General features: G+C 45.2%; 1 protein-coding gene across 6 annotated transcripts in view; it reads right to left on the reverse strand.

The window, feature by feature from the left end:
- Positions 1-8,124: 8,124 nt before the first annotated feature.
- TMED8 (transmembrane p24 trafficking protein family member 8) overlaps positions 8,125-15,507 on the reverse strand; it is a 28,513-nt gene continuing 21,130 nt past the window's right edge. For 3 of the 6 annotated variants that reach the window (XM_081510542.1, XM_081510544.1, XM_081510545.1), the window contains exons 3-6: positions 15,359-15,491; positions 13,434-13,560; positions 12,639-12,944; positions 8,125-11,402 (exon numbers count right to left, since the gene is read on the reverse strand). In XM_081510542.1, coding sequence (XP_081366668.1) covers positions 11,185-11,402; positions 12,639-12,944; positions 13,434-13,560; positions 15,359-15,491 — 784 coding nt within the window. In that variant the 3' untranslated portion in view covers positions 8,125-11,184. Of the gene's footprint in view, positions 11,403-11,619; positions 11,738-12,638; positions 12,945-13,433; positions 13,576-15,358; positions 15,492-15,507 lie in introns of all 6 variants that reach the window. The other 3 variants (XR_014059605.1, XM_081510543.1, XM_081510541.1) reach the window with 3 other exon arrangements.

Genomic DNA, 15,507 nt, shown 5'->3' on the forward strand with positions numbered 1-15,507 from the left:
GTCTACGAGGAGCAGCGGGCGTGTGGCAGGGGCGAGGCTTGGCCAAATGGGGTGCTGCCACCACCTCCCCAGATCAAGGTGACAGCTGGCTCTGCCTCTCACTCACAGGTGCCTTCGGGAGCCCAAATAATCCAAAGTGATTGCCAGCACTGCTGAGGTTACCAGGTCCTCCGACCCCTCCCTCCTCCCAGCCTCATTTCCACGCGACAGAGAAGCCCAAGAGACTTCTGGGAAGTGCAGGCACCAGACAGAACCCACATCTAGGACAAGGCTCCAGACACAGAGACAAGCTGAGACCACTCCCCAGGTCTGAACTATTCCACAGGGAACTTGGTACAATGAGCCGGGTTTTAAAGAACCTGAGCCACAGAGCTCTTCACAGAGCCTATAGCAAAACAGTCTCCAGGTCAGGGCTGGGAACCATTGTTGCCGCCTTCTTCACCTGGAACCAAGGAGAGGACTAACCCAAAACCAACTCAGCTCCCAAGAGGCTGCTGCAGCTTTTCTGCAGTTTTCTGTGAGCTTTGGAGGCTGGGACGTGGAGGTGAGGGAACCTGGGGGGATGGAATTGAGAGGAACAGAGAGCAGGCAGGCCCAGGGAAGCCACCAGCTCAGGACCAACTGAGGGATGGCAAAGGAATGGGGTGGGGGGCAGTGGGATGCACAGAGTTGTGGCCTCACTGAAAAAGTTCAGACACAACTCCTGAAAAAGGAGAGCATCTGTGGGTTTCTGGGCCTGTGGTTTTAAAGCTACCGAGGCTATCTGTTCCAGCCCTGGGGCCTCCATGGTGTCCAGGGCATCAACATGGGTAGCTGCTGTGCTGCTCAGAAATGTGGAGACCTGAGATGTGAGCAGCTTCAGCCCCTTCCCCTAGGAAACCATCCTCCCAGAACCTGGGGCTGGATACATGGGCGAGAAGACTCTTCTCTATTTCCAGAGGAACTTAGCTATGCTGTAGGGAGAAAGCAGCATTCCTATACCTTCTCCCCTATGTGAGGGCAGAGCTCCCTCAAGCTTCTCTAGAGCTGCACTACTGACCAGTCTCTCTTGGCCCCAGTTCCAAGCACAGTGACTAGCCTCACTCCATAAATGCAGGTGAAGTTGAGAGCTGCCTTTCCTCTACAGTCATTGCTGGTTACCTCCTCCCTCCCTGAATGTCTCTTCCTCTTTTAGGGCCCTGGCAGATCATGAAGGAGCAAGTATTTACCCAAGTGCGTAGACTTTTCTCTAGAGGTCAGACAGTGGCTCCAATGCTTAGCAATAATTAAGCTTCTATAGAGGGTTTTAAAAACTACCTCCTCTGCAATTCTCTCAAGTCTGCAAGTAAATTCTTATTTGACTGGGCAGGGGCTGAGTTCAGATATATCTCTCAATCCAAAAGCCATCTCCTATTGAGAGGATATTTTCCAGGAGGGGTTTCTCCCCCAAGGCTGACTGAGTGGTAAAAGTCATGTCCTTCATTTCCACATCAGTTGTTAGATCTGTGAAGACCGATCCATAGATACCTGATCCCAGGATGCCGAGGACCGCAGGGAGGTCTGATCTGCCCTCCTTCTGCAGTGGGCATGGCCACGGTGGATGAAGAACAGATGTTGGAATGATTTAATGCTGGTAATTAGATACAGAGAATCTTCCAGCTCTATGGAAGTAGTAAGTCCTGGTAAATACTTTAGAAGGATGAAAGCAGAATGGGGGTGCTGCCAGGAAATCTTTAAGAACATAGCAAAATATAAACAATTTTGTTCCAAAGCAATTTTACATAATCATTAAGGACAGTAGCAAACTTAACTACTGGATAAGCAGGTAGATATACATGTTGATAAGATAAGTCTCATTCTGTTGGCTCCTCCTAACCTTTGAACATAGCTTATTTAGCTCTTGATTCCAAGGTCAAAAGCAGGCATTAGGGCAAATACCTGAACTAAGATGTCTGCTGAGTGTAGCAAGAACTTCAAGGGCTAATGAACATCAGACTGGATGTCAGGGGCTGCAATGTGTGACTGCACACATGTATATGATACTGAACGATGTTAGGGCCAATGATATGACAGATTATATAAAGAGTGCCTTTAAAAGTTAGAAAATGGGACTTCCCTGGTGGTCCAGTGGATAAGAATCTGCCCGCCAATGCAGGAGACACAGGTTTGATCCCTGGTCCAGGAAGATTCCACATGCCGCAGGGCAACTAAGCCCGTGAGCCACAACTATTGACCCTGTGCTCTAGAGCCTGGGAGCCGCAACTACTAAGCCCACACTCCAGCCACTACGAAAGGCTGCCTGCCTAGAGCCTCTGCTCCTAAACAAGAGAAGCCACTGAAGTGAGAAACCCAAGCACCACAACTGGAGTAGTTCCTGCTCGCCACAACTAGAGAAAGTCCGTGAGCTGCAATGAAGACCCAGCACAGTCGAAAATAATATTAATTTAAAAAAGAGATGCCTGTTCGTATGCTTCCTGATTTCAGTGGGGATGATGAGATTTCATGCAGCAAAGGCCAAGTGATAGTGGTTTAACTATGAAAAACAACCATTTACAAAAAATAAAAAACAAGTTAGAAAATAATCTCCAATATGTTCTGTGTCATCAGTGACATAGTATATTCAGCATACCCAAACACAATGCATTAAAGATCCCCAGGGACTTCCCTGATGGTGTAGTGGCTAAGACTCTGAGCTCCCAATGTAGGGGGCCCAGGTTCGATCTCTGGTCAAGGAAACCAAGATTCCACATACTGTGGGGCAAGCCCAGACGCCACAACTACTGAGCCCGTGCGCCATAACTAGAGAGAAGCCCTCCCACTGCAAGGAAAGATCCCACATGCCACAACGAAGATTTGCTGTAATGAAGACCCGACACAGCCAAAAAAAAAATTAAATATATCAGTAGTTTTTTTTTCTAAGTAAGCTACATATGTGGCAAAAGAAAGCAGGGAAAAATCAAGAGGCTCATCTTAGGACCACAGGTATCACTTAAGAAAATATTTAATGGTGCCCCTCTGCTCAGATGTGAGTCCTTTCTGTTCTGGAATACACACCAAGGATGGGCAGAGGCAGCATTATAAGGCATGTCGAAGACACCTTATGGTATCATTTCCATAAATGAAAGTAGGCTGAATATTACCCAGACTATGTTAAATGATTACTGTGGTGTCCAAAGTACTGATTCCAAGTTTGAATACAGTCAGCCCACTGGAAAATGACATCCCTGGGGATCAAATACTAACAAATGATGTTCTATTTAGTAATCATCACTCTAAACTTATGGGCTTCCTTGGTGGCTGAGAGGTAAAGAATCTGCCTCCCAATGTAGGAGACATGGGTTCAATCCTTGGGTCAGGAAGATTCCTGTGGAAGGAAATGGCAACCCACTCCAGTATTCTTGCCTGGGAAATCCCGAGGACATAGGAGCCTGGTGGGCTATGGTCCATGGGGTTGCAAAAGAGTTGGACATGACTTAGCGACTAAACAACAACTCTAACTTTTCTTCTCTTGGGCCAAGCCCAGATCCCAGTTCATACTCAGGTATAAATTTAAGTGCAGACTTCCCTGGTGGTCCAGTAGTTAAAGAATCCGCCTGCCAATGCAGGGGACATGGGTTCTATCCCTGGTCTGGGAAGATCCCACATGCCATGAAGCAGCTAAGCCTGTGTGCTACAACTACTGAGCCTGCAGGCCTAGAGCCCATGCTCTGCAACAAGAGAAGCCATGGCGATGAGAGGCCCGTGCGCCACAACTAGAGAAAGTCCACTAGCAGCACCTAAGACCCAGCACAGCCAAATATATATATATATACATTTTAAAATTTAAATGCGGATGAAGGCTCTATCATTAATCTCATTCTTAACTTTTTCTCATTAATTTTTCTTAAATTTTTATAATAATAGATTATAAAATAATTCATACAGATTTGAAGAATACTTTTTCTCTCAAGATGCAGAGGAGAGATGAAGAAAAAATGTTAAAGATTAAAGTATAACTCAGATGTTTCAGGTGCATAGTGAAAAAGTTTATTTATGACAGATTTCAAAATTAGGAAGAGAAGACAAAGAATGCACAAAAGCATCACAAAACGGTTACATAATATAAAAACACAAGAACTGAGCTATTTCAGGAACAATAGCTCAGGATCCTCTGTGTATCAGTGCCACGGGGTGGTAGAAATACAGTATTTTAAAGGGAAAACCACTCAGCAGGACATAACAAATAACAATTTGGTTCAGAGTTCTTAGAAATCATAGGCGATGCTGACAGCATTTGTTATGACAGGGAACACATAAAACTAGTTGACTGTGACAAATGATTGCTTGGGATACCGTGTATTTTAAAGAAAAGGCTGTGACACTCTTTCCCTTCCAGACCCCTTTTTGTAATGTCAGCATCAGTGCATGATCTAGAATGATAAGGAAAGAATGCCTTTGTAGTTGCCAGTTGCTTAAAAATATTTACCAAGAAAGCACAATCATCTTTCAGTCAACTGATAAGATGCCAGTGCAAGGCACCAAAGCAGGCCTTTCAGAAATACAAGCTAAATGGCATAAAGTAGTTTGGATCTTCAAGCACCTCCTCTATTCCAATTATCCTTACCCAAAGTCTGGCCTTCTTATAATCCATCACTTTGATAACAGAGCAGCTTTCTTCTTGGGATTTCAGGACACTTCCCATTATTAAGGGAAAAGGGTACAGCAGAGTCATGGGTGACTGGGTTGCTTTCTCCAGACTTTACTTGCTCTTGAAGATAGCTAACTGGAAATAATTCAGCTTGACTAAATAAAAAATTCATTTATGGGACAATCACTTCAGAAAAGGATGTTAGTGGAGTTTTTAATATGAAATTTCTCAGGAAAATATGCTGCTTAGGAGAGGAGAGAAGGAATTAGGATGTTTTCCACAAGATTCTTGACTGAACCTGAAAACCAATGGTAATAATCAATTAAGGTAACATTACAGATAAGGCATTTCAAACCTGAGTGAGGAAAAGGGTTCAGGAAGAGAGCTCCTTTATCTGACTGTGAGTTAAAGGCTCTTCTGTTATCCCATATACTATCATATTTCAAACCAATACTTTACAATTATTCATGACCCTATATCAGAACATTCAGAAAATATATGTACTTGAACCCCTGGAAACCATTTCACATATTTTATCCCTAGGGGAGTCAAAACTATTGGCTTAAAATGACAGAAAACTATGGAATTTAATTTTTCAAAAGCCTGTATCTCTAGATTTCTGGCATACATTTTCCTCATCTCTTTATAAGAGTGAAGAGCCATGAAATCAACTCTGGTCCACATACCTGGGGGACTGAAAGAAATCAGATTGTGAGTTCAAACCAGTGACTGGGACTACAGATCATTTCAAAGCCAGTGTCTTGTGCCTTTGGACTTAGTTTCTGAGGAAACTACTGTTTGTAAATGAACCCCCCCCCCCAACAAGGCTTTAGGCAATTAATTGCGTTTTCTTAGATTGGTGACAAGACTTTAAGATAGAAGGGGCTCTGTCTGGCCTTCTTGGTTCAGGAGGGACAGTGCAGCATCCCAGAGGGAGCGGTGATTTCTGAAATCTGGCCACACCATACTTAGCAAACTTTCTCTCACCCTTTGGGTCCCAGATCCTGCCCTAACATCACTACCTAAATAACTGGGTAGATGTCAAAGGCGTGCCCACAGGTGCTGGACTGGCTGGACAGAGCAAGTGGATGACACTGACCATTAACCAGGTACCAAAAGAACCAAAGCAGCTCTTGCCAGGGTGCCTCCACCCATTCCCAGAAAAGAGGCCACCAGGAACCGACTCTCAGGAGGTTCTCCTTTGCAGAAGGCCAGAGTCACTGCCTACATTAGACTGGCCCCTTAGTGGGCCCTGAAGCCAGACTCTGAGAACCTGCGGAGCTGCCGCCTCACACTGAGATTGTACGCACAGCTGGTGACAGGGTTTAGTCCCCGGAGATGGAGGCCTTGCTCTGTTTCCCCGCCAACTCAATTAACGTGTCGTCCTGATCGGCATAGCATCGTCACATCCTCTTCACTCACTTGGTGGCTTAACGAGAGTTCCAAGTGCACAGTCACGCAGGAGTTACCCACCCAGCTACCCCAATGTGGGATGTCATACGCCCTCCCCAGTCCTACTTCCAACCAAGGTTGATTAGCTTATCTACTCAACTCACACTATTATCTGATTCTGGTTAATTATGTAAACTTGGATATCATGCTGCCAGTTGCAAACTACCATAAATAAGAGAAGTGGAGGGGGCCTAGCCCCTCTCTTTGCCTCTCAGTTATGTGGAAATGAGGGCCGAGGGACAGGATCCCATGTGCATGAAAACTGGGACTTTGGTCATAGGGACACTCACCATATATTGGGTTGCTGGGAAGCACCCAACTTGTGACTAGTTATAACCACCCATCCCCTACTTACTTCCCAAAGAATCATGCATCGTGGCTCTGTGAGCACAATCAGATACAATGAATACAAGGACTTGCTCTCTAAAGAGCATGAAACCCTTAACAAGCTACCCCTCGCCACAAAAAATGAGACCACCTTCCTTCATACAGAAACTCACTTTCCAACTCTTTTCAACCACTGAGATTCTATAGGGTTGGTGCCCTTTCTGCTTCTAGCAAATTCAGGCTTCCAAAAGGTCTACGCTTTTGGCTAGGTGGAGAGAGACTAGTTCAAGAGGTTAGTGTGAACCTTTTCAACCCAGGAGATATTCTAAATGGAGGCTCTAAAAGAAAGACCAAATTGTGTCTGTCTGTTGGTCCCACTGACTGTGTGTGTATGACTGGCCCACACAGATGAAAGGGAATGAGATTCCTACCCCTCACAGGGAGGTCAGCCTACAGAGGGTACAGCTTGTACACAAAAAGTTTTGTGGCTTGAGGCTTTTCCGGATGTTGGTCAAAATGAATCTGTTTCATCCCTTTTGGGCCATAGTCAAAACCAACTGAAGCTATGAGGACATAGCAGGAACTCCTCCTACCCTTTCTAAAGTCACCATCTTTTTTCATGGAGCTGGACCCACAAGTCCCAGAGGGTATAGAGGTGACATCAATCCTCAGGTCAGGGTTACACTTAGCAGAGGAGACCTACTCAAAAATATTTCTAAAGCCAGTCTTGTTGGAAAAGAAAGCAAAGTGAGTTTGGGATGTCTCCAACAAGCACAGTGAGAACCAGTGAGGTTTCTGGCCAAAAGAAAAATTCCAATGGATGAAATGCAAACTAAAGAACTACACAGAAATCAGAATATGAGCAAGATTCTGGGATACATTTGATAGCTTTTTTCTCTTTTGTTTTCATTCCTTACTATCAATGTAAAAAAAAAAAAGAAAAGGCAGTTCTCAAGCTGCACAAACCTTTTCACTCCTATCCCTTCCTCTAAAACAATAGCCTTTTGTGTAAATGTTAGGGGTCACTCAGCTTTGTACTTTAGAACCTTATACTCTGGGGTTAAAAGGCAACCTTCTGCAGAAAAGTGGTCTTAAAATAAACATAAAAATACTTTGGGTTTGGGTTTCACCTAATCTCTTTCAAAGATGTTTTACAGTAATATCTAAACCCACTGATTAAAATAAGATAGTGAGCTTTCAGGAAGCTTTCAGTTAAAACTCTTCCATATATATATTACAAGGGACAATATATACTTTTTAAAAGTATAAGATTTTCTTTCCTAAATAACAGATAAAAATATTTTTAAAGTGCATGAATCAATTAAGAAAAAAAAAACTAAGAATGGGCTAATTTCAAGTTACTACCTACTTCCATTTTAAAGCTACATTATGTCTGAGGAGCCGAGTGTTAATTTCAGTCCTGAGGATATGCTGGAAAGCAACAGAGATCAGAAAAAAGTCCTTCCAATGGAAAGCAGTTTCACAATTACCTTCACTCTGACATGCCAGATAGAGAAGAAAACATTAGCTTTTAGAGCCTAAGGGAAAGGGGAAATACAGCACAAATTCTGAAAGATGGAGAACAGGAAACCTTTTTATGAGGATCACCTCCCCGGTTAACTGGCACTGAATGAAGTGAGTTTGCTAAAAACCAGGAGCTCTCTGACACTGGACAGCTGATGTCAGTGAAGGGAATACTCTATTGGACATCTGTTAAAAGGAACAGAATGGCAGAATCATTTTTGTTTAAAAGTTAGCAGTTTATAATTTTAAAATCTATGTGATGGATATACATAAGGGTGCTTACACTATACTTCTTTTAAATGTTGTTTGCTGAGAATTTTTCAAAATAAAATGTTGATAAAAATTAATACTCTAAACTTTCTAAAAGCCCCATCTCTCAACAAAGTAGCAAAACTAAATAAACCAAAGAAACTTAAGAACTTGGCCACCTTGTGGAAAGAATTCCAGTCTCTCCTACTGTGAAGTACTTTCTTTCCATTGTACGTTAATATTTATGCTCTAAAGAACAGGGTGAAGGTGAAAGCAAGTGATTTTCACTTCATTTTTTGGTTTTGTAAACTGAGACACAGAGAGACTAAGGAAGTGACTACCTCTTAGGATTTGCTGAACCATGAAATTCTCATTAATTACATGTGTTTTATAGGTAATATTTTGTCCCTAAAGTTCAATAATTTCAGATGACTTAATATGGGATAGTAAATTCATTAGATGGTGAAAGTATCTTCTTTTAGCTATTTTTTTGTGTGTGTGTGAATGGATCAAACCGGCAATGACTGTTAACGAAACACCAGTACAGAATGAAATATAACAATGTTCAGGGCTTCAAAAGTGAACAGACAATAAGAGGCGATGGGAACAAGTCCCTCAGGCTTCCCTGATGCAACAGAACTAGGATTCTAAAGAAAACAAGTATGCAGAGACTCTTGTGGCAAAAATCAACAACAGGAAGTGTCATCCCAGGGAGCCTCCAATGACCGACAGCTCCGTCTTAAGAGAAAGTCAGAAGTTAACAATAAACAGGAAAAATAAGCCAGGCTTTAGCTGACTGGAGAAGAGCTTGGTAGAAAGTTATTTTATAAAGATTCTATTCAATTAGCTAAGGCATGATTCAATTTCAGTAATGATCACACAGCTACCTGATGGGATGACCGCACAGCAAGTTTGCTTTCTGTGCCCCAATAGGCAGTCGCTAGAATAGTTCCTAACTTCTTACAGGGGATGGAAATTTGGGCCAGTGTATAATCCTCTACAGAATGCACTCAGACGTAAAGTAATGGAGGTATGAGGCCACTTGGAGGAGGAGGGATGCTGCGGCAGCATCCTCTCCCACCTGGGGCTGTGCTCCAGAAGGAACAGAAGGTGCAGCTCTAGCGCCCTTTGTTCATGACGGACGTGCCGCCACGGACCTGTTGTGAGGAGCCCTGGCCACTGCATTTCTGCTTCTGTGCAGAGGGGAGGCATGGTGTGAGGCTCCCACGCAGAGAAGGAGGGAGCCAAAGGAAACACTGTGACGCAGCTGACTCCTCAGAGCAGGCGGAGGACTTGGCAGTCCTGGCATCACGGGATGCCTCTGGTTGGCTGGTCAAGTCCCCTACACTCACTCAATCCTGGGCAAATGGGCAGATTCCCTCACAACCTAGAGCTCCTCGCAGGGACTGCTGGGGGCAGCAGGCTGGCGGGGGTGGGGGGGCGTCATCCGTCCATCTCAGGAGGGGCAGAACCCTCCCAGAACCTCACGGAACTGACCCCACGGGAGTGGAACGTCAGCCCTCCCCGACTTCGCCCGAAATCTCCATCTTAGACTCCACAGGAGAGATGGCCTCAGTGGCTCAGAGCAGCTGGAAGCCTTCTGAGAAACAGACGGGAACTGTTTCAAAGGCGAAGTGAAATGTGGCTTTAACAATAAATAAAGGTAATAAATAAATCTAATTCTTCCTCCAAATTCTAAGGCAGTAGTAACAGGCTTGATGCAAGGAATAAGAGAGGAGGAGGTACAGACGGTTGCAGTGGTCCCTTCTCTGCCTTCTCCTCGGCCCGGGGGTGCCCAGCCACCACGTGGCTCTGGTGACACTGGAGGCAGCTCCCCGCAGCATGCCAGCTTCGTGGCGTAGAAAAGCCCGTCCCCAGGGAACATACAATCTTCAGCCTGGTAAAAGAACAAAGGCGACCAGCAGCAGCAGTGAAGCTTCATGACCACCTCTGATTCAAGATTTCCAACACCAAAAGCCTGTAGCCCTGAATGCAAGCAACCTAGACATCTAGAAACTTAGGAAATCTGACTGGTCCCAAAGCAAAATTTCTAAATATCACCCCTTTTCTAAAGACTAAAAAAAAAAAAAAAAGCAGTGGGGAATCTGGAGTGTTGTTTTGTTTTTTAAACTCTTCTCTCAGATTATCTACCCCTCCTTCTTTGATTATACATAAAAATGATTTAGTAACACTTGACTTCCAGAGATGTGGCATCTGAGATCAATCCAGTACCTAATTTCCACCCTTTCCTCCTTCCACCCCCAGGGCCCTTGGAAAGGGACATTGCCTCTTGAAATAGGAAGTGATGGAGGCGGTTTTTCTTCCCAGAAGAGCTTAAGACTATATGGATCATCACTTTGGATAGCATGGAAGTTCCTGCGTGATGGCAGGGACACAGACTTAGAAAAGGGAAAAGAGAGAAGGAGAGAGGCAGGGTGAAATCACCACCCCTCCAGAGGCAGTGAGGGCTCCCAGCCCGTGTAAGACAATGGGAAGAACCAGCAGGCAGGAATATGGCAGTGGTGAGAGGCTGGCTAGAGCTTTCCGCATCCCCGAGACTGGGTTCCTTCACGGACAGAGTGCTGTGCCCTCTTCCAGTCCTTTCGAAATGTGAAGAGAGCAGGTGCCACTAAACTCGCCTGCATGAAGGCTCTGGAAGAGGAGAGCGCAGCAGTTGAAAGCATACACCTGGAACCAAAAAAAACCTATTTTGAAAAGGCAATACCCGACTTCCTCTTAGGCTTTTGGCCTGATGGGTTTCCTCTGCAGAGAGATTTTGCTGGAGTCGGAAGCAACAAGAGCGTGAGTCAGGGACCACGGAACAGGGGTACCATGCCACCATCTGCAGAAGCTAGGAACAGGGAAAAGCTACATGGATGGGGTCAACAGTCAGGCCCGCCAGGCAGGGCGTGAGGGTCAGGTGCCCCACGCTCAGCTTGGAGCCCTTGCCTATCCAGGACAAGAGGCCCCAGCTGGCAGCCTGCTCCAGCTGGTGCACGCCACCTGCGTCCCGTCCCGGCAGGCCTTCAGCTCGTGTAGTAGACGTGGAAATAGAGAGTCTTGTTGCGCAGCAGGGAGTAGGAGTTGTCGAACTTCAGCAGGTAGATGCCCTCGCCGGGGTAGTCGTGGCTGCCGGCCTGCACGTCTCGGTGGCTGTCCCGGCGGTACACAGGCATGACCTCCCCGTAGCGGCCCCGCAGGGAGCTCCTGGAGCCTCGCTCCACGTCTCCAGCTGGGACAGGGTCTGTGTGAGCAAAGGGCAGTGTTCGGCTATGAATTCAGAGACCAAAGAGGCCTACCTGAAGGCAAAAAGATGAACCAGGTAATGTCCCGGTGGCTTTCCCCCCCACGGGGCATTTGGAAATGTCTGGTGGCCTCCAACTAGTCTGTCAGAGTGACCAGTGGGTGATACCGGCATTTAGTGCTCAAGGGTTCAGGAGTGCTAAATATCAGGATAGTACCTTCTCAACAAAGTGGTGTCTCCTTCCAAATGCCAACAGTATTTGCACTGAGAAACAATGATTTAGCCTTACAGAGCCTTCCTAGCTCCAGGAGTATCTGGAAATTTCCAAGGAGTATCTGGAAATTTCCAAGGGGGAGAGCAAGATATTTAGAAGTGAAGATTCAACAGGTAAAAGAACTAGCTAAAGGAAGTAGGAAATGCAGGTAAAGGTGCTATAGCAAGTGACCCCCAAACCCCTACTGGTCCCCTGAGGAGCAACAAATAAGATCCTAGGTTCTCCTCCTTCTTGAATACATGCAAACTTCCCTATAGACTTGCTTTTCCATGAAGAAACAAGTTAAGGGGTTGACTATAGGATGATATGGGAAAATCAAGGAATAAGGCTAATGCTTATTTAAAAAAAAAAAAAAAAAAAGGCAGCCTTAGGGCCATTGTGAGTAGGCTTGTAAGGACTGGAACATAGCACAGAGCCTATTTTTAAAACTGCTCTGGGCATGAAGGAAGAAATAAACAGTAGTCAGTCAGCTATGACAGTCTGGAAGGAGGAGAGAATGGGTATGTTTGGCAAACTGCAATCCCTCAGCTTGGTTCCAGACCAAGAATACATGTAAATATCCCACAGAGAAAGACATATAAATATCCCTGAGAAGTATAAAATAATCTCAGGTTTACATATGTGATCTGAAAAACACTGCCTCTACACACAGCAGCACAACACCCCTTTCCCTGCCCCCAACCCACCCCTGTCCCCAGCAGATCCTGAGGGGACAACATAGCCAGGTACCGATTAAAAAGAACAGAAGCCTTCCACTAAGGCATCACTGCTACCCCACCAGAATGTTCTCTGTCAGAGGGTCTGACTTCAGCCTGCATCACTCAACTTGGCTTGCAAAGCTGAAAGGGATTCTCTGCCTGCATTCTCAGAAACAGGAGGACAGGTACAAGGCAGGAAGTGATCGCTAGAAATTAGGTTGAACCAGGAAATGAGACTGCAAATTATGTTCAAGTTCAGTGTACCTTCGAGCTCCTCATCTTCTTCCTCGTCTTCGTCCTCATCCTCACTGGAATCACTGACTTGCACCGTTATGTCGGTGCTGGTTACCGGGGTCCAGTCAAAGTAAACTCCAAAGCCAATGTCATAGTCGTCGGTCGCAAACTCCCAGCAGACACGCTTCCCCTCGGGATGGGTCGGCACCCGGACGGTTACCACTTCCCCCCGCTTCACCACCAGACGGCTGTTCTTCTCCTTGCCCAGCTTGCTTTTGAATTCCTTCGTCTTGGCAAAGGTCCAGATGCACGGAGGAGCCATCAGAGGCGGGGAGACTGAAAGGACAGGCTGCTTACTACTGAGAAAGAAACCCTGAGGAAACGCTGCCACACCCAGCATTTTGCTTAAGGGAGGTGATCATAGTCAAAGACGTTCTTCCTCCTGGCTTCCTTGACTTCTGTTCGCAAGGAAGGAGGGAGCATTGTCCTGAGGTGGGTCAGCTGCTCAGTTCAAGAAACAGGTCTCTTTTAAACGTTATTATAAATAAATATATATATATATATATTTATCTATACATACACACACATATATATACACACACACACCAGGATCGAGTACCAGACGTATATACTGAATAGAGTACCATATATATATAAACTGAATAGAGCCTACTCTATTCAGACACTGGTTGTTTTTTCTCTTTTTGTCATATATCTAATGCTTTCTCCTTCCTTTCTTTCCTTCCTTCCACCTATCTGCCTGCCCTTCTTTAAGTACCTATAGGAACAAAACAAAAACACCTTCCATGCTCCCAAAGGTCTCACCTCTCCTGTGGTCCCCCAGAAGGTCTGCAGATTCCAAATCAGCCGACAGAATATCAACAGCTCCTGTGTGCTCAGACTGGATCATCACGATGTCCCCAGACCTTTGTGGGCCGTGGTACTTGGCCATCTGCACAAGAGAGCTCTGGTCACAGGACATATTTAAAGGCAGTTTCCTATTAGCCTCTTTGCAACTGAAGGCTGCCGGCCCTGCCTTATTATTACCTCCACTCTCCCGACTCACAAGTCTCCTGACTCCTGTTGGTCAACTTTCCTTTTCTTTCCTCTAGCCACAGGTTGTAATAAACTCCACCCACTTTTATTTTCATGCCACCAACATGTTCCCTAGTTTAGAGCTTCTTTCATGGTCTCTCCAGCGTTTTGCTACTTTCCGACTTCAGGCTCTTCATAAAAACCTGGCCCACAAACATCCTCAAAGTTTGCTACTGACTTTCCTGTCCACGGTGTTTCTTGGCCACGCCTGCACAGCCCCTCCCCACAGCTCCTCTCAGGACAGCTCTTGCGTCTGGGCCTTCACTCGGCCACACGTCCTCCTGCTACAATTTCCATCCAGAGGTTATGATTGACAGATTGCTGTCAATCAGTCCACCAAAGTACTGCCGAGACAGAACCTGGCTCCTACGCTCTGGCTCCCTTTGTCCCCCGCTCTCTCACCCATGGCACACCTTGGTTGTCTCACCCTACACAGGCTGTCTCATCCACTAACAATGTTCTATAAAGAATCACAAGCTCACCTCAGACCAGCCCCAGGATTTGCATTTGAACAGTATACCCACTGCCAGACATCTAACTTGCATAGAAGAGTGCAAACGTCAATCGATGCTCACAACCCTCACTGACCCATAGCAGGAGCCGGTGGCCTCGCCCTAGTGGGTTTCACTTCAAACCACTCAGATTAGCATTCCCCTATTTCACGCCATCGTGCCTTAACTTCCTGCTCCTTCTCCAAGCAGTTGGCAGGCAACTCAAGAAGAAATGCATACCTACTGCTAACACGGAAGAGCCCATCAGTGAGACAGCTCACATCAGTGACTCCAGTCAAGGAGTCAGAATGATATTTGCAAGAAATGAATGAATGAATGAATACATGAATGCTGCAAACCTCCCAGATCATTTTCTCATAATATCTTTTTCTAGAGACTTCTTCAGCTCTTATCACTACTATTAAATGACTTAAACCAGACTTTGACTAACTTCCTTAAATGAGTCCTTCCTTTTCCAGAAGGTTATACAAAGATTTAGCTTGCAACTTATTAGCTGCATAGACTTAGTAAAGTCAATAACAGCTCTTAACCACAGTTTCCTCATCTGTAAAATGGCGACATAATAGTACCTATCTCACGGGGTTGTTCTCGGAGTAAATGAAGTATTGTTGGATAAAAATGCTTTGTACACTATAAAGCATTATACAAATGTAATTTTAATGCCTGTCATTGTCTTTACTGGCACCAACACCATTTGTTATTCTGTATATGTTAATATGTATATATTATACATAATGTATTCTGTATATATGTATACATTATACATAATGTATATGTTAATAATGATACAAACAACCCTTCCCTCCAAGGCAGGGAGACCACTGCTATCAGTACCACTTCTATGGAATCTTTATCATAAATCCCGAGTAGATCTACCACAAGAAAACTGAGACTAATACATAATCCAATGGTTAAGGACTCCTCAGATGGGAGAGGATTTTAGACAACATGTGAGCATTCATTATAACCCTTCATTTTTTGAACAGATGCTTACTGGGTGCTAGTACAGTGATGGGCCTGGGGACGATACACATGATTGTTCCCCACATAACTAAGCGTGAGATGACAGTGCTTTCTAATTCTAATCTATCCAAACACGTCCAAACTAGTGCTTTTCAGAGAGAGTAAGAATGTGCTCCCGACCTTGCTGAAGTTCTGGGTCTGGTCTGCAGACAGCAATTCCTGTTCCACCGAGGCCTGAGCCTCCCCGGAGGCTCCAGCTGCCTTCTGCTTATCTTCTGTGGCATCCTCCGTCACTGGAGACACCATCTGTGACCTCCCAGAAGAAGACA

The sequence above is a fragment of the Giraffa tippelskirchi genome, chromosome 7 (assembly GCF_054371585.1).
Source record: "Giraffa tippelskirchi isolate mGirTip1 chromosome 7, T2T-mGirTip1v1.2.pri, whole genome shotgun sequence".
NCBI lineage: Eukaryota > Metazoa > Chordata > Mammalia > Artiodactyla > Giraffidae > Giraffa > Giraffa tippelskirchi.